General features: G+C 38.3%; 1 protein-coding gene across 50 annotated transcripts in view; it reads right to left on the bottom strand.

The window, feature by feature from the left end:
• RIMS2 (regulating synaptic membrane exocytosis 2) overlaps positions 1 to 24,908 on the bottom strand; it is a 601,231-nt gene that overhangs the window by 31,386 nt on the left and 544,937 nt on the right. Inside the window, exon 1 of one of the 50 annotated variants that reach the window (XM_019467928.2) lies at positions 1,060 to 1,819. The exons of the other annotated variants lie outside the window; for them this stretch is intronic. Within the exon in view, the coding sequence (XP_019323473.1) occupies positions 1,060 to 1,201 (142 nt within the window). The 5' untranslated portion in view covers positions 1,202 to 1,819. Of the gene's footprint in view, positions 1 to 1,059; positions 1,820 to 24,908 lie in introns of those variants that run through there. 50 annotated transcript variants of the gene reach the window in all.

Raw genomic sequence — 24,908 nt, 5'->3', positions numbered from 1 at the left:
TCCACTGGGAAAAATAGGGGGGGGGGAATCTATTTCTACCTCTTCTTCCAACAGGTAGTTAGTTTCCTCTAAATCAGGACTCAGTGCAGATATCCCGATAAGAGATCACTGACTGTCACAGAATAAAAGCAAAATAAATTCTATTACCTACAATAATAGAGTTAACATGATTATGATACCTAATCTACTCTGGATATGCGTGTAAAGTCGAACACGGTTTGCAACTATCATATCAATAAATTAATAAACAGTATTTCAAATGTTGGGATGCCATTATTTAGCAGTCCATTCGGACTGTGAGTTACAAATTATATATATTTCTGTTAGTTGTTAAATCTTATAGGAAAGTTCTTCATGAAGAAAACCTATGTTGTGTTATTTAAAACCTTAGGAAGGTCTTGAAACCATTTGGTGAAGAGTTTAAAACAATGAGTCCCCTCCCCCATTTTTCTCTTTAGCTTAATTACAATGGCATCCCTTTACACCAGAGATAGACAACCCGTGGTCACATTGACAGTACTGTGGCCTGTGAACAAAGTTCTCAGTGTCCAAGAGTACAAACCCGCCTTTAGTACGGTCAACCTTGGACCTGTCCATTGTATCACCCTTCCCCTCATCCGGATCTTGAGTTTACACGAGCTGAGATCCCGGTTTCAAAGTTGCGCTGCTGCCTCTACTTTTAATTTTTACAGACTTCTGTCCTCGAGGCCAAATGCTAATACCGAGACTGCGGGAGTAAACAGAAACCAGAGCGGGGTGCACGGCCGCTGCCTTGCCTCCCACCAGACTACATCCTCGCTGAACTCGCAAGCACTTGATCATGAACTTCACTAGGAAAGCCGTTTCTCAAGTCAGCGCCCCTGGAGCTCTCGGAATAACCAACAGACGGAACTTGGCGCCTCGGCCGGCGCGCCCGGGGGTCGCTCGCCCGCGCGCAGTCCCCGAGAGCCGAGCGGGGCAGGGACCCTGCCACCGGGGGCTCTCCCTCCCCTGCGAACCGTCCACCCACCGAGGAGCGAGGGGTGAACGGGCAGAAACGCCAACCACAGACGGCCTCACCTCCTTCCTCCTCCTCCAGGGAGTTCATGCAGGGAAAGTAGCCGGCCAGTGCCTCGAAGGAGGCGGAGAGGCTGCTGCGGCTCTGGGAGCGTTGCATGGAGCGCCCCGCGGCGCCGGCGCCCCCCAAGCCCTGCCGGCCCATCTTGGACGAAGACCCGCTCTTCCCGCGGTACAAGATACGAGGCGTCTTGGCGGCTGGGGCGCGGCGACCGCAGCGCTTCGGGGGCCGGGACGGTGCGGCGGGACCCTGGGGGTCTGGCCCCGGCCTCCCCGACCCGGTCCGGACCAGACGCGGCTTTCCCGGCTGCCGAGCCCTCCACTTTGCTGGGGGCCGGCCGGGAGGAGGGGATCGAGGCGGTGGCGGGTGGAGACGGGGCTGCTCGGGGCGAAAGTCCGAGGTCTCGCCGGGAGGGAGCTGAGGATCCCGGAGGCTGTGGCTGCCTGAGTCTCGCCGCCCTCCCCTCGCCGGGAGATGCTGCTGATGCTGTGGTCCCCGCCAATCAGCAGCCGCAGGGGGGAGGCGGCGGCGGCGGGCTGGTGGCTCCGGAGCGCGCGCCTCTGCTTCTGGGCAACTCCGAGACCCAGAGCGGCCCCTGCTACCCGCTCCTCTTTCCCCCGCGTGCTTAAGGCCAGACGGTGGTGTTAATTACGTGCACTGCGTTAGGCATCGCAGATGGCTAATACATCAGGCAAATTAGTGGTACTTCCCCTTTCCTCAGTTTCGCTTACAATTTGTTAGCGCTCCTCAAGCATAGCCAGGAAATAGTGACATTTTCTCCAAATCGTAACACAAGGCTCCCCAATTTACAACAGATTCCACGAAAGCCTAGAATTAAAACTTTCTTTTGTCTAATGTCTTAAAAAAAAAAAAAAGTCAACAGAGGAAAAAAGGTTAAAAAAAATTCAAGAGCCTGAAAAAGCACGGACACTAACAAAGTACTCTGACGCTTGTAAACTTTGCTTTAATTTCCAGAATGTTTAATGTTTTCTTTCCCTAAATAATCTACCTATTGTTGCTGAAAAGGACAATAAACACTGTAAGGCTTTAACATCTAAAAAAAGACATCCCCTTAACATGAAGTTGGAAGTCAGACAAACGTACTAGAAACAAAAGTTTGTAAGTGAAATTAACATGTCACATTCTGTAAACTGCAAATCTCTAGCCCAGGATATAAAGCAACCACAATTCTACTTTAATAGGAGTCAGAAGACTGCCCCACTTTTTGTGGCTTACACAAGCCACTCAACCTCTCAGTTTCTTTATGGAGGGTGGGGGTTGGGAAGGTAGGGTACAAAGATTCCAGTCGTAACCATGTCTTGCCCTCATTCTTGGGTATGTGTAAAAGGGACTTCAAAAGTGTTTTCTAAAATGCAAATATTACAATCTACAATCTTTCTTTCATACAATAAATATTTCCTAAGTAGTGTATATGTACAAGTTATTCGCTTGATGTACTAGGAGATTCAAACACTCGTGCAATTAATATAATTGTGCTCCTAGTATATGCCAGGTACCTTTGTAAACACTTAGGGCACAGTAAGGATCTGAGCAGATAAAAAATCCCTGCTCTCATGGAGCTTACATTCTAGTAGGGGGAGACAGACACAATAAATCAGTAAATTATATAGTTTTAAGAGGGGGATAAATGCAAAAGGGAAAAATTAAGAGAGGGATAGGGTAGTCTGCAATTTAAAAAAGGGCTGTCGGGGTACCTGGGTGGCTAGGTCGGTTGAGCTACCTACTCTTGATTTCTGCCCAGGGTGGAGGGATCGAGCCCCACGTTGGGCTCTGCCCTGAGTGTGGAGTGTGCTTAAGATTTTCGCTCTCTCTCCCTCTGCCCCTCTCCCTTGCACTCTCTCAGGGCCTTCTATGTATGTTAATGACTCTGGCCATTGGACACCGCAATTTAGAAGGTATAAAAAAGGTAGGGGGTGCCTGGGTGGCTCAGTCTTTTAAATTACAACTCTCGATTTACACCCAGGTCATGATCTCCAGGTTAGTGAGATTGAGCGCAGAGTCTGCTTGGGATTCTCTCTCTCTCCTCTCTCTCTGCCCCTCCCCCTGCTCACTCTCTCAAAATAAATAAGCATTTAAAAAAATGCATTCAAGTAATAATCCTCTCAAATCTTTCTAAAAACTAGGAAACTTTCAGTACAAATTAGCATGCCATGACATAAGAACTTTTGGTAGTTTATACTTAGGATTATCCCAGGTTCTTGCTTCTGTTTTTCTGACAGATTTTTGTCCTTTCTTATTAGTATTCTTACGACTCCTTCTTAGTTCAATTTCCTGTTCCTTATACACTTTCATAAAATATTAGCATTTCAATAGAACATTGAAAAACCAGAAATTCTAAGAGCACTTTTTCATACCATATTGCTTTTTCCTCAGAGAATAGAAACGTTTTTATTAAATGAAATTTTTGTTATAAGAATGAAAAGAATCACAGAGTTTTGCAAGCTGAAAAAAACTATTGAAAGTCATCTAATTTTTTTTCTTAAACTGTGGGTCACAAATTCCTAGTGAGTCCTGAAAATAACTTAAGTTTTGATCACCATCCTAAAAAATAAAATGAAATAAAACATTAGAGGATAGCCCATGAAGTTACTGCATCAATTGCAGTCTTGTTTCAGGAATATGTATGCATGTATGTGTATGTGTGTGCATGTGGGCACATGTGTGTGTCAAGTTGTGGTCAAGAGGAAAGTATCAAGGATGAGGGATTGAACAGGGAAATCCTAGGAAAATAAGCCAGCCAGGTGTGGAAACTTCTATTTTGGCATCCAGGGACAAAGTCACTTTGGAAGGGTATATCTTGAGTTTCTCACTAGTAATTGCGTGGGGACAAGGAATCCAAAACCTGAAACCGTGGGCATGCCTGAGTTGCTTGGACCCTGCCTTCTCTGTGTTAATGACCTGGCTTTCTGCACCATGAAGAAGTTAGTCTACCATAGTCCAGATGCATCTACTTCCATATGAGCATAATTTCTCTCATGTAGTCTTAGAACAGGGTTGTCCTGGGAAGCTTCTTGATATTTTTTCCTATAGTCAGAATCTTCGAGATAGAGATAAATGACGCAAGAATGGCATAAGGGCAAGTAGGGAGCACTAAAGAGAGAAGAAAATCACCTACTTCAAGGAAGATAGCTTTAAAGAAAATGTAGAATGTTGGCATATGGGCATTAGAGAGACAAAGCGCAGCAATGGCTAGAGACTTCTAGTCTTGAATGACACTGAACTTACCAAGAAAATTCACAATTCTACTTCTTTTTGTCCTATGCTCAATTGCTTGCCTATGTATAATAAATAAATGTATACATGCACACACACACCCCCACACACATATAATATTTCTGGTTTATCTATTTTCAGCCAGTTGGTTATTTCTTATTCCATTATGATATAAGTACTGCCATTCCCAAAGGAATTTAAAAATTTACATACAAAAGAAACTACTGATAAAAAATGAAAAATGTCATTCCTCCACACAAGAATATATATTCAAATGGCCTTGGATGTGGTTCTCAAATGATGGGCCATTAGATAGTTTCATTATATAAAACTAAGTGTAACTCCAGAATCGTTATAATCCAGTATTTGAATTATTTATAACTTTCTTATTCATCCAAAAATAAATCAGAGAAAAAGTGAGTCACAAATATACACAATAAATTACCTTCTAAAAGCAAAATGTGAAAAAAAATAATAAAAGCAAAATGTGGCCTTGAAAATAGATTCCACTGTTAAATATAAAAATCATCTTTCTGAAGCAAAGATACATAAATATAGCTTGCATAGACTATTATACCATTCTATTTGTTGAATATGAAACATATCCCACACTAATTATGCCCCTCCGTTCTTATGTCAACCCTGAGAATGTCATTACTTCTTCTTTATAGATGAGCTAATAAAGATTTAATACTATTAAATCGCTTGTTAAATTAGAAAGTAGCAGAGTGAGACTCACATTCAGAGGATCCGATTTCAGTTCCAATGCCCTGTGTACTATACCACAGGTGTCTCACACCATGTATACTTACACAAAAATAGACAACAGATAAAGTATGAACTGTATAATCATTTGATTCAAAATAAGTAAAATCATTATTAAAAATAAATCTTTAAAACCATATTGTTTATTCTAACTGTATACCAATTATAAATCTATATTTGCTTTTTAAAATCAAAACGTAGCCATCAATTCTGACGGGTCTAGAAACTTACATGTCACTTATATCTCCATTTTTTAAAAACTGTCTCTCAAAAAAAAAAAATCACCCAAATTCTAAAGTATGTTAAATTTATTCTGAAATAGAGACTTGGTCACTTAAGTGAATATATAAAAAGGTTATTATGTGAAATAGTTACATAGTGTCTAGACTACAGATTAGTTCAATCAGGAACAGAGTTGTGCCTTTGGCACAACTTGCCCTTTTCTAAGCTAGAGATGATGTAGGTGATGCTGAGAGTGTAAATTACTAACAAAGGGAAAGGAAGAAAAGGAACTAAGTCCCTGTGAGAAGTAGTGGAGAAAACAAGCAGCAAGGTCCAAAGGTAGATATGAAAAAGAAAGAAAGAACGTATTCCTAGGGGACTATATAGTGTTTTCCAGCCAGCCCAGAAATGGCTGGTTGCTAGAAGAGACAGGAATTGCTCAGAATAGGTTATAGAGCCATGCTACAGACTGAATTAACCTTTTGATACACATTTGCTTTAAAAACATGAAGATTCATCTCTACCTCAGTCTTCACAATTGATGTCAATTCTGCCACTGTGAACCATTCCTCCCTTACAGCAACAATTCTATGCTAACTAGAAATATTTATGGATATATAATATATATATCCATATATACAATATGTATCCATAAAAATATTACATTATATATATGTGTATATATATATATACATATATATACATATTTAATTAGAAGCCAACTCTCAGAACCCTAATATATACATTTTTTTCTGTAACAAAATAACTTTGCATTTAAGTCATGGGAGAAAAAATCCGGGTAGTCAACATTTTCTACAGACTTCAGATTGCTAAAAGCATTTAATAGTCTTGGGCAATTACCCTTGAGTTGAATGTGAAATCCAAAATATACAATCTTTTCTCCCATCCCCGGCTTAATGTCAACACGGTACAAATAAATTGTAAGCTGTGGTGATTTCAGTTTTCAAAGACAGTTTTGGTGTTTACTCAGCAGATGTACAAAGTGAAAAGCAGACCGTACTCGTTAGCAGCTGGTCAACCCAAAACTTTCACAAAGGTTGATGAAGTCAAAGGATGTTTAAGGTATAAGAAGATAAAAAAGGAAACATTAAATGATCAGCATTTCCATTATTCTGTAATGAGATTTAGGATGATGTTTGCCTTTATCTTATGACAGAAAATGTCCATGGAAGTAAGCAAATTAATTTCTTGAGTAGGCTAAAAAAAACAGTAATAAGATTTGACCGAGGAATGAAGGAAAAAAAGCCTAAAGATCAAAGTTATGAATCATAAAAGCAGAATAGCTAGACGATAAGGGAAAGAAAAAATATGTGGATTTTAATATTACTTATGGCCCTTTATATACAATAACAATGATGATGATGGTAATAGCTAATGTTCTGTTCCTCATAAACATTTCTTCACTTAATGTTCACGAACACTCTCCAATGTAGCTACTCTCATTATTCTCATCTCACAGACAAGAAAAGTGATACACACTAATTCAATAAGTATATGTTAAGCACCTACCACGCGCCAGACACTATTCTATTACTGGGGATATAGCAGTGAACAAAAGTGGACAATCAGCTCCTCACGCAGCTCGCATTCTAGTGGAATAACTTAACACGTATGTCCCACTTACTATATGCCAGGCCTTTTTCTAAATGACTGTACAAACCAGCACATCAACTCATTTAATAAATGCACAACCTTATGTGAGAGATACTATTGTTACTATCTTTATTTTATAAATTAAAAAACTGAAAAAAAAAATAAATGAGGAAACTGAGGGACACTGAGGATAAATCTACTGTCCAAGGTTATATAGATTACTAAGAAATGAAACCAGGATCCACATAAGAGTGAAAACACATGGTATCTGTCTTTCTCTGTGCGACTTATTTCACTTAGCACAACATTCTCCAGTTCCATCCACGTTGCTACAAAAGGCCATATTTCATTCTTTCTCATTGCCAAGTAGTATTCCACTGTGTATATAAACCACAATTTCTTTATCCATTCATCAGTTGATGGACATTTAGGCTCTTTCCATAATTTAGTGATTGTTGAAAGTGCTGCCGTAAACATTGGGGTACAAGTGCTCCTATGCATCGGCACTCCTGTATCCCTTGGGTAAATTCCTAGCAGTGCCATTGCTGGGTCATAGGGTAGGTCTATTTTAACTTTTTTGAGGAACCTCCACATTGAAACTCAACAGAAGACCATGGGGGAGGGGAAGGAAAAAAAAGTTACAGAGAGGGAAGGAGGCAAACCATATGAGACTCTTAAAAACTGAGAATAAACTGAGGGTTGATGGGGGTGAGAGGGAGGGGAATGTGGGTGATGGAAATTGAGGAGGGCACCTGTTGGGATGAGCACTGGGTGTTGTATGGGAACCAATTTGACAATAAGTTTCATATTAAAACAAACAAAAAAAAGAAATGAAACCAGAATTTAAGCCCATGAAGATTGATGCATAGTTTATAATTTGTCCAATGTCATAAGTAGCAAATCCAGGGTTTGAACCCAGGTCTTCTGACTCTATAATCCATACTACTAACTGCTAAATAACATGGCTTAAGAGAACCTTCTGATATCAGTATCAGACAATGAGGCTGCCGATACGAGCTGTTTTTCCATATATAACAAAGAACTTTAGCACAGTTGTTCTATCTCCATATTATATGACATACTTCTTATGTAAATCTTCACTTAGCTATCACCAGGAATCCAAAACTCTTACTAAATGTCTACAAGAAATTTTAGTAGTCAGTGTTCAGAGATGACTTCAGACAGAACCACAAGAACTCAGCCTCAGAGAAAACAGGAAATATTATTTCATCTGATTTGTAACTTACTGGCATTTGGTCACCCCCGAAAGTATAATTTCCGAAATAAAATGGAGTCAGTCATAAGCCAAACATTTTGGAGAGACACTACCAAAATTTAGAAAAGGAATGCTCATATACCTCCTATATACCATCTATACAAGTTTTAAAAGTCATGTGAAATGCCATTTTCAAAGAAAAGCTAAAATATTCATATAAAAAGAAAGCACTTTATTTCATTGATAAAGTTAAGCATGATCAAATAATAAGTTACAGATCTCCCTTTAGGGAGACTAGAATGAGCGACATTTACCAAAAGCTGTGTAGGGCCAGGGAAAAGAGAGGTACATGAAATACCATTACGTTTCAATCATTCAGAGAGTTCCCTTTCTAATGTACGGTGGCCTTCACACGTTCCTTCATTTCCTCATTCATTCAGGTATTTACTGGGCACCGTGTGCAAGACGCTTCCCTAGGATCTTTGGGTAAGAATTAGACAAAACATGCATTTGGCTCTTCAGATGTTCAGAGGCTGGTGGTAGGGGATAGGGAGGATAATACAGACAAGAAAAACAAATAAATGCAATAGAGTGGAATAAGTAGCATATTGACGATTCGTTCTGGTCACTCTGGTGACATAAAACGGGGAGTGACAACGCTACTTACATGGGCCAGAGAAGCCTTCACAGAAGAAGAGACACCTTAGCTGCATTTTGAAGGCTGTTTGGTAGGCAGCAAATGCGGCGGAAGACACAGAAAACAGAAGTCTCTCTACCCTGACCACTACGAAACATGCCTCTTAGGGATCTTTGAAAGTGGGCAAGAATTAGCGCTTCTCATGAAGGCCTCTCTCTTTCTCGTCCTTTAGGGCAGTGGCAGTAGTAAGGATGCTATTCCAACCCATGCTCTGGCCTTGTGATAAATTTATACAAAGTCTTTATAGCAATGTTAGAAGAACATTTTCAAACATTTGAGAGGAGAGAGAAGTATTTCTTCTACTGTAACTCTCTTGGAATTCTGGATGAACATTACCTAGCAACATCTCATATCACTATGAGATCAAAATCTTAAAATTTTTGTGAGTATACTGGGGTTTCTGGGCAGCTCAGTCAATCAAGCGGCAGACTCAGCTCAGGTCATGATCTCACGGTTCGTGGGTTCAAGCCCTGCGTCAGGCTCTGTGCTGGCAGCTCAGAGCCTGGAGCCTGCTTCAGATTCTGTGTCTCCCTCTCTCTCTCTGCCCCTCCCCTGCTTGTGCTGGCTCTCTGTCTCTCTGTCTCAAAAATAAGTGAATAAACATTTAAAAAAAGATTTTGTGAGTATAAACATTTGAATAAACATACAGAAAGATCTAAAAAGTTTATAAAAGTTTCAGGTACAAATGCCCAACACTAGGCAATATTTATAAAAAGTGTGTTCACTTAAGTTCCCTTATTATTAGTTTACTTATTCACTCTCATTTCCTCATTATTTCCCCCTTACTCACACCACAGGGTGAGGAGAATAATATTACCTATGCATGGAAAATGGAGGCATTTCCTAAATCACAAGTAAATCTAGTTCCTACCTGTTCGTCTTTGGTCTTTTTCTTTACTGGCTAAGCTTCCTATATTCCTTTCAACACACATGGAAGTAAAGACTCCCTCTGATTAGCAATTTATTTAACTGAGCCATATATTGGTTGAATATAAATGGTTATACATTTTTGTACTGCTTGATCCGCTGCTGACATAAAAATGGAGAATTTAACAGTTTTCACAGAGATTTTGACTTAACCGTCCAGTTGACTGATTAATTGTAGGCACCTTAATTATTTTTCATCATCTATGAAGGCAAGATTTGTAACAAAGTCATTTAGAGTTGTCAAAAACCAAAGGCAGTAGGGAAGAATGAGGATTCTGTCAAGGCATTAAAAATTGCAAGATCGCTGATAGCAAATTGGAAAAAGAACACAAAACTAAACAATTGCCTATGGAAAACATTCCTGTTATACAGATCCAGGTCAAACATCACCTAGATTGGGCATAAGTGAACTCCTGCCTGAAGGTAGTTCTATTCATAGCTTGGTACATTTGGTAAACAGTTCAGACTGTGTGCCAAGTGGTGAATTCAGAAATCAAACTAAGCAACTCAGCATCAGCTGACTTCCACTTCTGGGACTCCATGTTAAAGATGTCTGGAAGCAATAGTTTGTCTGTTGTGTTGATCTGAAACCTCATGATAGGACATAACAATACAGATTAAACATGTTTCCCTCCTAAAATTCAATTCAAGCTGATTCCACCTATCAGACTTTATGAATACTCCCACAATAAGGTGAGAAACTTAGGTCTAACAAGACAGGGGACTATTCCTGGGGGAAAGTAGTCTCAGTAAGAGGTAACTTTGTAGGGTCATACAGAAACTCTCTGATAAATACAAGAAATTACAGAGAGGCAAATCAATAGGCGTTCTAGTTAAGGGAATGTTCTGTAATCCTTCTCCTAGACCAGAGCTTTATAACTTGGATTCTTTTGCTTGGCAACTCCAGCCAGTCAACCTCTTAGCAGAGCAGTGTTTCAAATCCCAACTTCCTTTCCCATACTCGACAACAAATTTTGAAAAGATATTTGGGGAGGGGCCACAAATCTTGATGCATGATTTACAGCCTAAAGAGATGCTTAAAATTTGGCAACACCATTCAAAAAGCATTCCCCAAAATATTTAGAGTCTAGCCACTATTTATCAGCATTTGGACATAGAAAAACAGGTACAGAATTTCTGAGTTCCTTTATTTTCTGTTATACGTTAAATTTTAATGTGTGTGATTACCTGGCATTGACCTAACATTTTGGAAAAAAGTCATTGCTTTGTGATGCACTGTTATAAGCTACTAATTTCATTTCAAATAATACTGTACTTCATACTATAAGGGCAGCATTTTATAGGTTCTCTGGGTGAGGCAAAAATACAAACTTTGTATCTTAATAAATCTTATATTGTATCTGAATAAATGCTAAAAGATACTTTTCAAGGACAATGATCTTAAAATGGTCACACATTTTACTACAATTCAACGTAACTACAATTTTAAAACAGCGTATAAAAATTTTGTACTATTTTTAAATTCATTTATTAAAATTGATTCATTTTTAAAATTAAAAAAAACTTTTTTTCTTAATGTGTATTTTTTTAAGAGACAAAGACAGAGTGCAAGCAGGGGAGGGGCATAGAGAGGGAGACACAGATTAGAGGGCCTGATATGGGGCTTGAACCCACAGGCCGTGAGATCGTGGTCTGAGCCAAGTCGGACGCTTAGCTGACTGAGCTGCCCAGGCGCCCCTGAACGGATTCATTTTTATTATCAACTCCAGATTACAGGTCAGGATCAGCTGACAAAGGGTACATTTTCTTTCTTCTATTGCCACTCAGAAGGTGTGTGTGGTAGAACCTTACCATTCTGAAGTAAATAAAATAGTCATCACATGAGGTGAACAGCCCCTTGTCAATCCTCTAAGACACTGTTTGCCCCAGTGCTTGCTGAGCCATAGAGCTCACCTCCTTCTTCTCAGATCTGAGCCCTACCTCCATCTGTAGCCTTATGCCAACTCTACTCTCAATCTCCCTTTGTTGTTCTGCTCCTGGGCTCATCTGGGGTTGGTCAAACCATCATGTCTCTGCTTCACTGCCTAGTGATTAAACTTCTGACCTGAATGACCAGAGGGAAATGCCCCCCCCCCCCATAACTGAAGTTCCTCTTTATCTCCGCACATTATGTCACCCCTTCTAATACAACTTTTTGTGAGAGAGAAATATCATATTTTTTTCCATGGTGGATGGAGTCCATTAAGAAAAATATAAAACAACACTGGAAACTAATCTCATGAGAATCTATTATCGACATGTATTTCTTACTATAATGATCACGATGTCTGTAAGAAAATTCTTCAAATTATATGCTTTCTATAATATCCTCTATATGTGCCCATTTAAAAAATTTATGCCAATGAAGCAATTATTGACGGTGTTTCAACAATAGTGTTTAACATATCATAGGGATAAAAATTTTCCTGGTACCTACACTAGGCATTTCTCATGCTTTAGTTTTCCCCATGATTTTGAATATTATATCTGTCTAATGGATAATCATTGTTTTATACAGTAACTTTCTCTCAAGTATTTTTGAAAAACCTAGTATTCATCTCCAAAACATATCTAAAACATGAAACTTGTTAGCTTAGTCCCCATTTCATATGTGCTAAAGTATAAGGAAGATGAAAGGCTACACATCTATTAGTAGTAGGATCTGATGAAGCCTAGATAAACCGTGGGCTTAAAGCCTTTTTGCATTTCTGTATATTTAATAATTATTTACAAAATATGAAGGGCCAATGAATATGTTCCTGTGAAAGGGTAATCTACTGAAAACGTTTAACAAAAAAAACTGATTACTAGGTTAGTAGAGCTAACATTTCATTCAACCATTCATTATTAAACAATATTAAAAAAATATTTATTGAATGCTACCATGTCCATGTACAGTATTAAGCAGTAGTAGATAGCAGCATTTATTAATTAACTATTAGTTAAACCTATTATTCACTCATTAATTATTATTTGAACTGATAAATGCAGAAAAGCTAAGGAAACAGGTTAAGTAATGCTATGCAATTAAAAATAAAGATATACTAATAGACCAGAATGTATTTAGAACATGTGTATGAAGCACAAGAGCATTTAAGATATCAGCACAAAGCAAAACAAAGACAGCTTAAGTACTCTTGTTTTGACCATAATAATGCCACACTTTCAACATCATGGGACATTAATTTAAAAAACTGTAAGACTGAGGCACCTGGGTGGCTCAGTCGGTTAAGCATCCGACTTTGGTTCAGGTCATGATCTCACGGTTTGTGAGTCTGAGCCCCGTATCAGACTCTGTGCTGTCAGAGTCCTGCTCAGGTCCTCTGTCCCCCTCTGTGTCTGCCTCTCTCCACTGCATGTTCTTTCTCAAAAAAAAATTTTTTTAAAGTAAAAATTATAAGACTATCACATTCTGACACATAATTTTGTAAAAGTATGGTATTCAACAGGAAAATAGAACTAATGGGGAAAATCAGGAAATAAATTGCTTTGGTTATCACACACACACACACACACACACATTTATAGAGACACAAATTGACTCATAAAATAAACCAACAAAAATATAATAGAGTGAAAATAAAACTGCTCTTTATAAGGTCCAAAACGAATAGCATATTGTCATATCCAATGGGACTTTCAATTCTCATTTTCCTGGCTCCCTGAGCAACATTCTACAGAATTGAGTACTCTTTCAATCTGAAAGCATTATTTTCTCTTGACTTCCATTATATCACATTCTTATGATTTTCCTCCTATTTTTCTGGTACCTCCTCATCAACCTTCCTGGCTGATTTCACCTCTTCTATCAAATTTCTACCTTCAGCATCTTCAACTCATCCTTATGGTTCAGTCCTGGGTCCCCTGCTCTCAGATTTCCCCCAGATGATCAATTCCATTTCCTGTCTTAAAAGCCATACACAGTCACTCAAATGTATTACCAAGTGCAGACCTCACATTTGAGTTTCAGAACCGATAACTGTCTACTTGACCTCACCACTAAAATATCTCACAGACCTCTCAAACTATACTCTTGCTTTCCCACGTAAATCTTATCTTCCCTCCCTTAATAAATGACTTCCTCAGCCAAATAGTTGTTTAAACCAAAAATTTGAACATCCTTTTATTCCTTGCTTTATACTCTATGCCCTGCTCAATCGTCATCAAATTCAATTGATTCTATCTCTAAAACAGATCTCATATCCATCCATCTCTCTTAATCTTATTCCAAGCTATTTTCACTCTTGCCCTCAAGACATTATTCATAAAGCAGCCAGGACTATCTTTTACAAATATGTTGGGTCACGTCACCACCCTCCTGAAGATCCTTCAATGTCTTCTCACTGCAATTATAATATAAACATATATATAGCATGACCCTGAAGGGTCTTGCATGTCTCTCCAACTTTACCACAAGCCACACTTCCCAGTGATCACCCGGCTGAAACAACACTGGTTTGCTCTTCAAACAGACAAAACTCTTTTCTGCCTCATGGTCTTCTGTCATGGCTGACTTCTCATTCTGAGGACTCAGCCTGAAAGGCCTTTCCTAGCGATCCAATCCAAAGTAAGAGGCCATTTTTATTCTCCTGCATGGTATCCTTTTCTTTTCTTTTTCTTAATATTATTCTACAGCTATATTTGCAAAATGTGTTGGCTTATATTTTATTCTCTCCCCAGACCTACTCAACTAAATCCTCTATTAGAACAAAGATCATCTCTGTTTTATTCACTACTGCACATTCTCTCTCTACTCATTGCTTAATATTTAGGGGAGATGTAATCTTGTTGAGTTAATGTGATAAAATAAAATAGAATTTTGCTGTGAGTTTCCAGTTTTGACCAAGCTTAAAACCTAGTTCCTCATTTTAAGTGGCATATGCCAAATATCCAGAGGAAGGATTTTGTAAACTTTAAAGCCTATAATGAAGTTTTATTTCAACAAACTTGTGATTGCAAAGTCAATCAATTTACTCCCTATCCAAAGAATGTCTGTGTCAGAGCTGCATTCTGTCCATACATAATTGAACTGAGTTCTTTACAAGTTATTTAAAATGTTAGGACATATTGCCTTAGGTTGTACCAATTGTCACTGGTCTCGAAGGGTCAATTTTAGTGAAAGGGGTAGAACCTTCAGTAGAAGAAGTGGAAAGCAGCCTGCCACTGTGCAAAGGCCAGGGGGAAAGATCCCATCTGCTGCATTTTCACACAATAACCTAGAAGTCCACGGGCTAATGTAGGGCATTCTGAATTTTTGAAAGGATTCCAGTGATATTAAAGACAAAAGAGGTATGTGTGTATGGGGATCAGGAGAGGAATAAATCCCTTCCACAAATTCCTTTTTCAATTGAAAGAATCTCCTTTAAATTTCCTCTAGAGCACTCCTTCTCAAACTCTAAGACCCTCATTCCAGACAAAGGCCCAGTGAAATTCCAGGGTACAATAAAGGCAATGGATGCAATTTACCATTCTATGCAGTGCAGGATTTCTGCCTGGAAACTCTTCTTTGAACACTTTCAGTGATGGAGAATTGAGGTTTTAATTATTAAATAGTTATTCTTACAATGATGTCAAAAACAGCCTCCATTATTGGTTCTAGTGCCTTCTGTAATGGTACAGAAAAAGTCCGCTTCCAAGGGCAGCCTTGAAATATTTGAAAGACAGCTATTACTTCCTTCCACAGCCTTCTGTTTTCCAGATCTTGACTCTCTTCCTCTGTTGTTTTTTTTTTCCCCCTTGTGGTTCTACCTATACTAAATATTTGCAGGTCATGGGGACTTGTAGTCTCTCCCTATTGGACTTAGAGTTCTACACTGCCCTCCATAATCTGCCTGCATCTTTCTTAATATGCCCCTGTATTCCTCTTTCATTCTTTGATATTTATTTATTTATTTATTTATTTATTTATTTATTTATTTATTTATAATTTATTTAAGAGAGTGCATGTTCGTGTGGGCAGAGGAGGGGGGGTGGGGAGTGAGGGAGGGAAGGAGAGGGGGACAGAGAGAGAATCTTAAATCTTAAACAGGCTTCATGCTCAGCATGGAGCCTAACATGGGACTCAATCCCACAACCCTGGGATCATGATCTGAGCCCAAATCAAGAGTCGGATGAATGCTCAACTGACTGAGCCAGCCAGATGCCCTTCATTCTTTGGTATTTTACAATCTGTAGTTGTCAGAAGCTCCCTGCTCCCTGAAATGGTTTCCTATGGATCTTCCTCCCTCAATTTTAAAGCTTAGAATCAAGTCCAGTTTTTGCTCTACCGCCCACATTTGTGTTTTTAAGCTTCTCCCGTTCCTAATTATTGAGTCTAAATCAGCATAACTGTACTTTCAATATATCCTCAGCTTGTACCTTTCAGATAGATTTGCAAGAAATTTAATTCCTCTCCCATAAGATAGTCTTTCCAATATTTCATTTATTTAACAAATATTTTTAGGCACCTACTACCTGAAGTACCTCAGATGCATAAACAAAAACAAAGATCCTTGTCCCCAGGAAACTCTAGCAGGGGGAGACAGTTCATAAACAACAAATATAAAAAAAATCAGTAAATTATACCATAAGCTAAAAGATGGCAAGTGTTACTGAAAGGAAGCAGTAGAGAAATAAAGGAATCAAGAGTGGTAGAGGTGACAGGGTAGTAATCAGCAAGACGGTGTTTGACCAAAGTCTTGAAGAAAGTTCTCTTCACCCTCTGAGCCTATTGCCTTCCCTTCCTTGATTATATTGCCATCTTATTCCCACAGATTTATTTAGCTACAATGTGTGCAGCACCAAAATAGGTCCTGGAGACTCAAAAACTCCAGGGGAGACTGTTTCCGTGACTAGCTCACAGTCTAGTAGGAGCAGAACCACAAAACAGACAACCCTAGGGATTAAGTGTTATAATCAAGGTGTAGCTACATCAGAATTGGAAAGTGGCTGTTTTTGAACTCTAAGAAAAATACGGTCTCGTTCTCCCAAGATTTCTAATACTTGCTCAGTTCTTATTTGTTGTTCAAATGTGGAGTCCAGAAGGGTAGTTATCCTAATTATCTTGAAAAGACTTCTACAAATGTTCAGAAGCTTTCTAACTACTACATTTTACTTCTGTAATAGTTTTATGATCTGTTTTTAAGAAAGCATCTTGTCCTCTTGACTGTATCTGAAAATTATTATTTTTTATTTTCAGTTTCACCTAAATGTTCTGTACCTGTCCTGCTGTATCAAGTTCATGGAATTCCAGGTCTATTTAAAAATCTTTTAATCAGGGGCGCCTGGGCAGCTCAATCAGTTAAGTGTCTGACTTCTGTTCAGGTCATGATCTTGCGGTTCATGAGTTTGAGCCCCGTGTCGGGCTCTGTGCTGACAGCTTTGGATTCTGTGTCTCCCTCTCTCTCTGCCCCTCTCCCACTCACACTTTGTCTCTCTCTCTCTCTCTCTCTCTCTCTCTCTCTCTCTCTCTCTCTCTGTCAAAAATAAAGAAACAATAAAAAAATGTTTTTAAATCTTTTAATCAAATAGCTCATTTTTACTTTCTATAATATCTGTTTATATTGAGGAAGATACACTATTTCCTGATATTTCAGTCCCAAATCTGATCCTTCTAAGTCTCAGATTTCCCTCTAAAATTATATTTACCTCTTCACATCCAAGTTTCAGCTTTTCCTTGCTTGTGGTATACTGTTTCTGTCACTTTCTCCAACAGATCACTGAGTACCTTTCTCCATTGTGGTTTTTCTCATTATGGCATACTGATATCCACCACAGAAAGTATTCTTCAATTTTAAATAGACCTTTTTCTCCTTCCTTCTCATATTTCAGCTTAAAGGGAACTATGTAAAGGTCAGTCAATTCCCACCACACATTTTCTGAAGTCTCATGAAATATATGGTATCTCTGGCCAGGAATTCGTCATAGCAGCATCATAACTCAGTGATTATTTAACTTGTCCAACAAGGCTTTAAAACTTACACTTCTCTCCCTGAAGAACCTGTGACTCAATTATGCAGTGAGCTGCTATTACTGATGAGAACGCATCATATTACTACGTGGATAATAGTGGGGGTGGACGTATAACTGCAGGGTCGTGATACAGGCCATCAAACGCTATTATCATTGTTTCATTTTAACAATTTAATGATATTATTATTATATTATTTGACTTCATCTACATTGCCGTTAGGAATACATTAGACTTGGATTTTATAATTTAAAAATTTGTTTTTAATTTCACCTCTCTTGTCCTCTCCAATAAAACCTGCCAGTTCCTATTCGCTAGCTCTGCAGCTGGACAAAGACCTTGGTTATCCACGCGGGAAAGATGGGCTGGATCCAGCAGAAATGGCCAGGCAGGATCAGCTCTCCTTCCTCTTTAGACAAGAGAAACTATGTAACATAGAGCCCCATCTCTTCTTGTGGGTCCTCAGCAGACATTTCAAGTCTCGTATGTCAAAAGGAAGTCTGTTTTTAATTCGAGGCTGTTGTTAACTAGCTATCTTTTTTAACGGATGAGTGATTTCAGGCAAGTCATTTAGTCCCTCTAGGAAATCTCTGATTTCTTTTCCAAAAAGAGGTCAGGTAGCTTCTCTGTACTGTCTACACAGGGTTGCTGAACTCCTTCCAGCTTTGACAGTTGGCAGTTTTAAACTTTCTGCTTTGTTATAGGTACTCTCTTTCCTTGAAAACTGAACACGGATTGCTAAAGAGGTCAACTTTCCCCCCCGCCCCCACAAATTAGGTGTTCTAGAGGTGGACATTGAGGGGCTGAGTCAATTTTTCAATCAGGCATCTATATGTTAGAGAAAGATCTGCATGTATATTTTTAATGTACTAAAATTTCATTAATACTGTCCGTAGAAATTTAACATCAGCCTTTGCGCAACACTCCTCTGACACAGAGGGAGAATGTTATACACACATATTAGACACTAATATAATAGTATCATGTTAGACAAGTCCTTGATTAAGTAAAACCAAGCTTGACATAACACCATCTCAAGGTGATAAATGCCAGCTTTAGGATATAATATCAGTCTATCGCCGAGTTTGTATTACTTCATGACTATACTATGAACGTCACAGAGATTATTAAAACGTAATGTGTATTTACAAAAGTTCAGAATTTTCCCATAATGTCATATATGTAGGCAGATTTACGATATAGGACACTGTATGCTATACTTTAATGTAAGTACTTGTGTAAATAACTGCTCACAGGTTTTATTTTATCCAAGTGGCCAGATGGACTCAGGATAAATTTATGTCCCAAAATTATTTTGCTCTGTTTTATGTAGTATTTTCGTGTGGGAGGAACAGGAGGCAGAGGGTCCTTCTGCATCAACTATTTCCGCCATATTGACTATTGAACAACTCAGTAGATGCAGGAAGTGTCAACTTAAAATATTCAAACTAGTGGCCTCGCCTCTTCCCTTACTCAACTGAGAAGCAGCTGTAGTGAATCTTTATATAAGTCACCAAAGCAAAAACTCAAAATTTGAATGCTTCAGAAGTAATTTCTAATAGATTAATTGCTTTAATTATTGCATTTAGCGAAATTAAACTAAAAAGTACAGTTTCTAGTGGCACGACAAGTAATTCTTTTAAAACATGTTGAAAATTCAATTGCTTTTGCATGGTCTTAAGTTGCTCTCTTAACTTAAAGTCTAACTGATCATTTAAATAGATTTCTCTGCATTTGGACCATAATATATTTATGAGATATGATATAATAATATTTTAAGAAATTTACTGTTTAAAAAAATTTTTTTTTAATGTTTATTTATTTTTGAGACAGAGACAGAATGCGAGTGGGTTAGGGGCAGAGAGAGAGGGAGACAAAGAATCTGAAGCAGGTTCCAGGCTCCGAGCTGTCAGCAGAGCCTGACGTGGGGCTTGAACTCATGAGCTGTGAGGTCATGACCTGAGCTGAAGTCGGACGTTCAACCGACTGAGCCACCCAGGTGCCCCAAGAAATTTACTATTTTAAAAATCCTTTCACACATCATTTCTAACATATTTTTTTCTGAATATAGTAGCCATACATTCCATAATGGAATTATGTGGTATTAAAAATTGTACGTAATTTTCTATTTCCCAAATTAATTTGTTTCTGGTAAAAGAACCAGATAATTATATTAAGCATGTTGCTACTATAAATGCTTTCTAGTTTCTAGGCCTGACAAACCATTTTGTATTTGAGAGATTAGGAGGAATGACAATGTCTTAAAGATCCGAAGACGTCTTGAGAAGGTGCCGGTATAAGGTCTGTCTTTAAGTACAAACTTAGATGAAAAATTAGATTTTTCTCCTAATATTTGGGAAAGATGCGTCCTAATCTCCTGTACTTCCAGGGTGTCAGAAGTCTTAAAGTGAAGACATTAGTCTTCACATTCCATTCCATACTTATTCCTAGTAAATCAGAAAAATTTTATTGTGAGTTGTACCTCATATATATCATACCACTTCATGATGCTATGGTTGAATTGTGTTCCCTCCAAGTTCAGATATGGAAGTGCCAACACCTAGTTGGGTGTAACTGGACGTAATTGTAGTTAGAGATAGGTCTTTAAAGAGGTGATTAAGTTAGGGGAGACTGGGTGGCTCAGTCGGTTAAGCATCTGACTCTTGATTTGGGCTCAGGTCATGATCCCAGGGTTGTGGGATCAAGCCCCAACTTGGGCTCCACACCGAGCATGGAGCCTGCTTAGGATTCTCTCTCTCCCCCTCTGCCTCTGCTGCTCACGCTTAATCTCCCTCTCAAAAATGAAAAAAAAAAAAAAAAAAAAAAAAAACAATTGAAAAAACAGGTGATTAAATTAAAATAAGGCTGTAAGGGTGGGGCCCTAATCCAATATGACTGGTATCCTTATTAGAAGAAATCTGGACACACAAAGAGACACCAGGGATGTGCATACACAGACCCTGTCAGTAGGCAGCAAGAGGGTGGTCATCTATACGTCAAGGAGAGAGAACTTCCAGCTTCCAGAACTGAAAGAAAATAAATGTCTCTTCCTTAAGCCACCCAGTCTGTAGTATTTTATTATGGAAGCCCTAGCAAAAGAATATAATATGCCTTGAAATTAACTAAGTCTCCTATAAGCTATAGTTTTTTTATAGTGCTTTCACAAGCTTTTAGAAGTCCTTTTTTCCTAAAAGTTTAATTTACTAAGCATTACTTAGATCAATTCTAAAGTTTTTAACATCTTGTTACAATTTTGCTGACCCAATAGACCATAGACCAAATAGACCTCTTTGTATAATAAAAACTAAGCTGTAAAATGAACTTCCATAAATCAAATGGTATTTTCTAATTATTTCTGCTATTTTAAAAACTGATGTTTCTACATGACTGGTGGATATTATGCGTCCAGCTTGAACAAAGGTCAATTTCGTATACAGTCTCTTAAAAACACACTTGTCACTATATTTTGATATACATAAGACTTCAAGTTGCTTTAGGGCAGAAATTGTATTTTATTTACGATATTCGAATGTACAGGGCCTACCACGATGATCAGGACCTACCTCACTGATTTGCTTCTGAGGACACTTATTTATCTAAATAAATTCTCATAAAGCAGTTGTTCATTACCATTAGGCATATGCTAATTCTTCATTCATTCATTCTCTTAAAGATTTTAAAATTAAAATTGCTAATACTTCTGTGGTGAAGGTAAATGAATCATCTGATGACTAGTACTGTGAATTGTGGCTTTTAAAAGTGATTCTCCTTCATTCACATTCTAAATCCTTACTTACAAATTATATATATTTTTTTGATATTTCAAAGGCTCTACAAAATGGAAGGGTAACATCCAATGCATCAAAGTAAATGGATGCCATGAACATATTACTTTTATGCCTACACTTACTAGGAAGCAAATCGAAATGTACGTATATTTCTCATTTTATCATCTGAAGTGTTTGGCACTAGAAGCCTGGCTAATTTTTTAAACACTGAATACATTAAAAACTAACTGTGCCATTTTCTAGCTACTTAAATATAGTAAAATCTTGCATTTCTAAATGTCCCATTTGATATCATCACTTAGGCCTGTGATACTGAATTCTTTAAATCCTTCAAATGTTCATTTGCTTTCATGGCCATCTCCTTCCCCTAGACATCATTGTGACGTAGAGTGAACTGAAGTGACTTAAAGTTTATTTTGAGAATCTTTTGAGAATTTTGTGATAGCTTTAGATGAATATAGAAACCCTAAGTATTGTTACTAGTTTGTGTTGGGATGCATTGATCTACATAGCAATTTAAAATGCCCATAAATCTATTCATGTCCTCCTCTCCATTCTCATAAGAAAATTCTCATAAGATTGATATTTGCTATAAGAACTTACTCTAAGCAGGCTAGGACATAACACACCCATTGTGAAAAGGCCACTTAAAGATTTTCGCAAGGTTTAGGTACTATGTCTACACTGCTTAATAGGTAAGAGTCTTGCTTTCAGGGATTCTGGATTCTTTCACCCCACCACATTCATAGTGGGAAAATAAACCTTTCACATGAGAGATTTTTGGAATATTTCAAACTGAAGGAGGAAATAATATCAGAAACTTTTGAAAACCGAAAAGATAAAGATAGAAACTTTAACCAAAAGATGAGTAAGGGTTAGGAACAGGCAATTTGCATAAGAGCAAACAAAAAGATTGATGGGTGTGAAAGATTTTTAAACTCATTAGTTACTAAAGAAACAAACTGGTACAACAATGAGCAATCAATCATTGCTAACCATCACTCATGCTAATCATCATTCATACTGATACTAGCATATTAAAAATTAGGAAGTAATGCTAAATGTTGGCATGGATGTGGGGATATAGAGACCCTTAGACACTACTGGTGGGAAAGCAGTCTAAAGTAGGCAACCTGGTGAAGTGGGCAGAACTTGGCCAAACTGATTAGATGCACACTGGACAACTTGATAAACCTAGTTCTAGGTAATTATAGATCTATATAAGAAATTCTCACCCAGGCTCATAAGGAGAGATATATGAGGATACTCATCTCAGTGTTATTTTTGGCAGCAGGAATTGGAGTATATATATCTGGATGTCCAGCATCAGAAGAACAGAGAGGAAAACTGTGGTATATGGTACCATGTAGAACTACACAGCAGTTAGAAATACAGGACTGGATGTACACATTATAAGAACCATAATGCTCAATGAGAGAAGTAAAAGGAGAATGTAAATTAAAAATGCATATGGGGGCGTCCGGATGGCTCAGCTGGTTAAGCATCTGACTGTTGATCTCAGCTCAGGTCATGATCTCACGGTTCGTGAGTTCGAGCCCCACGTCGGGCTCTGCACGGACAGTACTGATGGAGCAGAGCCTGCTTGGAATTGTCTCTCCCTCTCTCTCTGCCCCTACCCCACTTGTTCTCTCTCTCTCTCTCAAAATAAGTAAATAAACTTAAAAAAACCCCCACGTATCTAAATACATATCTGTATATATAAAAAAATAAACACTGCACATTTTACAAGAGCACATATATACACTGAAGGTCCACAGTAAACATATTAAAATAACCACTCTAACAGATGGAGGAGGAAAATAGGGATTAAAGGGGATTAAAGGAGGAGGGAGAGAGGACAGAGAGGGACAGAGGGAAGAGAGAGGGAAAGGGAGAGGGAGAGAAGAGTAACTCTCTCCTCTGTGGATCTGTGTGAACTCTCTCCCCTTGTTTCCCTTAAGTGCTTCCTGGCATTGCCCCCTTTCACCCACTCCAGTGTGATTATATGCTTACTGTGTCTACAGGTCATAAGCCACATGACGATGGGTACCGTGTATGTGTCTTATTCACTGCTGTATCCTCAGTTCCTAGTACTGTGCTTGCACACAGTAGGTATTCAAGGAATATTTGCTGAAGGAATGAAAGGATGCACATTTTTCTATTGGGCTGACTCATAAAAGACAGAAAACTAAAAGCTGAATTTAAGATCTTAAAAAAATTTCACATGGATCTTTTCAGTGTTGAATTCCAGGTTTCCCTGCAAGAAAGGTTAAGTTCTTGTATTTCATTCAAGTGAAGTATATAAAACAGATTTTATCTTTAATGATACTCCTATGTGGCACTAGCTGGACCACTTTTGTCTTCGATCATACATTTAAGAGAGAATAAAGATTTTTATCTTTAGCTTTTTTATACCAGAAAGACAAAAGAAATACTACTGTTCAAATGGCAAGAAATGTTGTTCTCTTTCAAAACTTGAAGTCTGCGTATTATAACTTTCCTCATGCTCTCTCATATTGAGATTTCTTCGTCAGAAATTCTGTCAGGGAGTTTCCCTTCGACTTGTGACATAACAGACTATCACAAAATGAGTCGGGATAGGCCCTTACCTATCAGTTTCATAACGCTTGCATTTTCGAAGCAGTTCAGTTCGCACTATACAACGTACTGCCAGAGAGGAATTGCACCGTGCGGAACAAAGACCCTATCCTTGCAATGCAGTTACTGTCGATCCCTGATTTCCTGCAGAATCTATAAATGCCACTCACTCCAGCCTGCAACTGACAGAACCCTTGCCAAGCAATTAACTTGTCAAAGAAGGAATCTTTTAACTTCACTAGACCCTTGCTTCTCTTTGACAGTAAAACTACATTTCTTCGGTTCACACAGATTATGGTGAACATTTTCACTAGACTTACTTCTTCCGGGAACAAACATTTTTCTAGGATAACTGCTCTTCTAGGGAAATGGATGTATTGTCTGGGACATAGGATAATTTACTTAAATAGAATTGTGCCATAAGGCTGTGCTGATCAGCTCTAAACTAACACATCTCCTTTGCACCGTTTGGTTGCTGATTGTTAACAGATTAGAAACAATGAAATATTACAGGGTTCAAGATTGACCAACGTTAGAGAATTTACACTTAAATAACACTTTCTTTGAAGCCGCTAAAGTTGCTAAATCATCTCTTTTGGTTTTTAAGTCATGTGTTATTTTCAATAGACTTCCTTCTAAACTTGATCTTTTGGTCTTAAGCTCCCTTGTTTCCTGAGAGCACAGAACTCACTCTGGTTATGTATAGTGCCTCACTTTACTACATCTGGTCTGATAAAACAAGGTCCTGAGACCCATATATGAAACAGGTGAACACAAAAATGCTTATGAGGTAGAGTACGGTGACACGTAAAAGTGGGAATTTACAAACAACAGTATTTTTT

Source organism: Panthera pardus, unplaced genomic scaffold (genome assembly GCF_024362965.1).
Source record: "Panthera pardus isolate Hobbes unplaced genomic scaffold, ASM2436296v1 HiC_scaffold_7, whole genome shotgun sequence".
Classification (NCBI taxonomy): Eukaryota; Metazoa; Chordata; class Mammalia; order Carnivora; family Felidae; genus Panthera; species Panthera pardus.
This window is presented reverse-complemented; position numbering and strand designations above follow the sequence as displayed.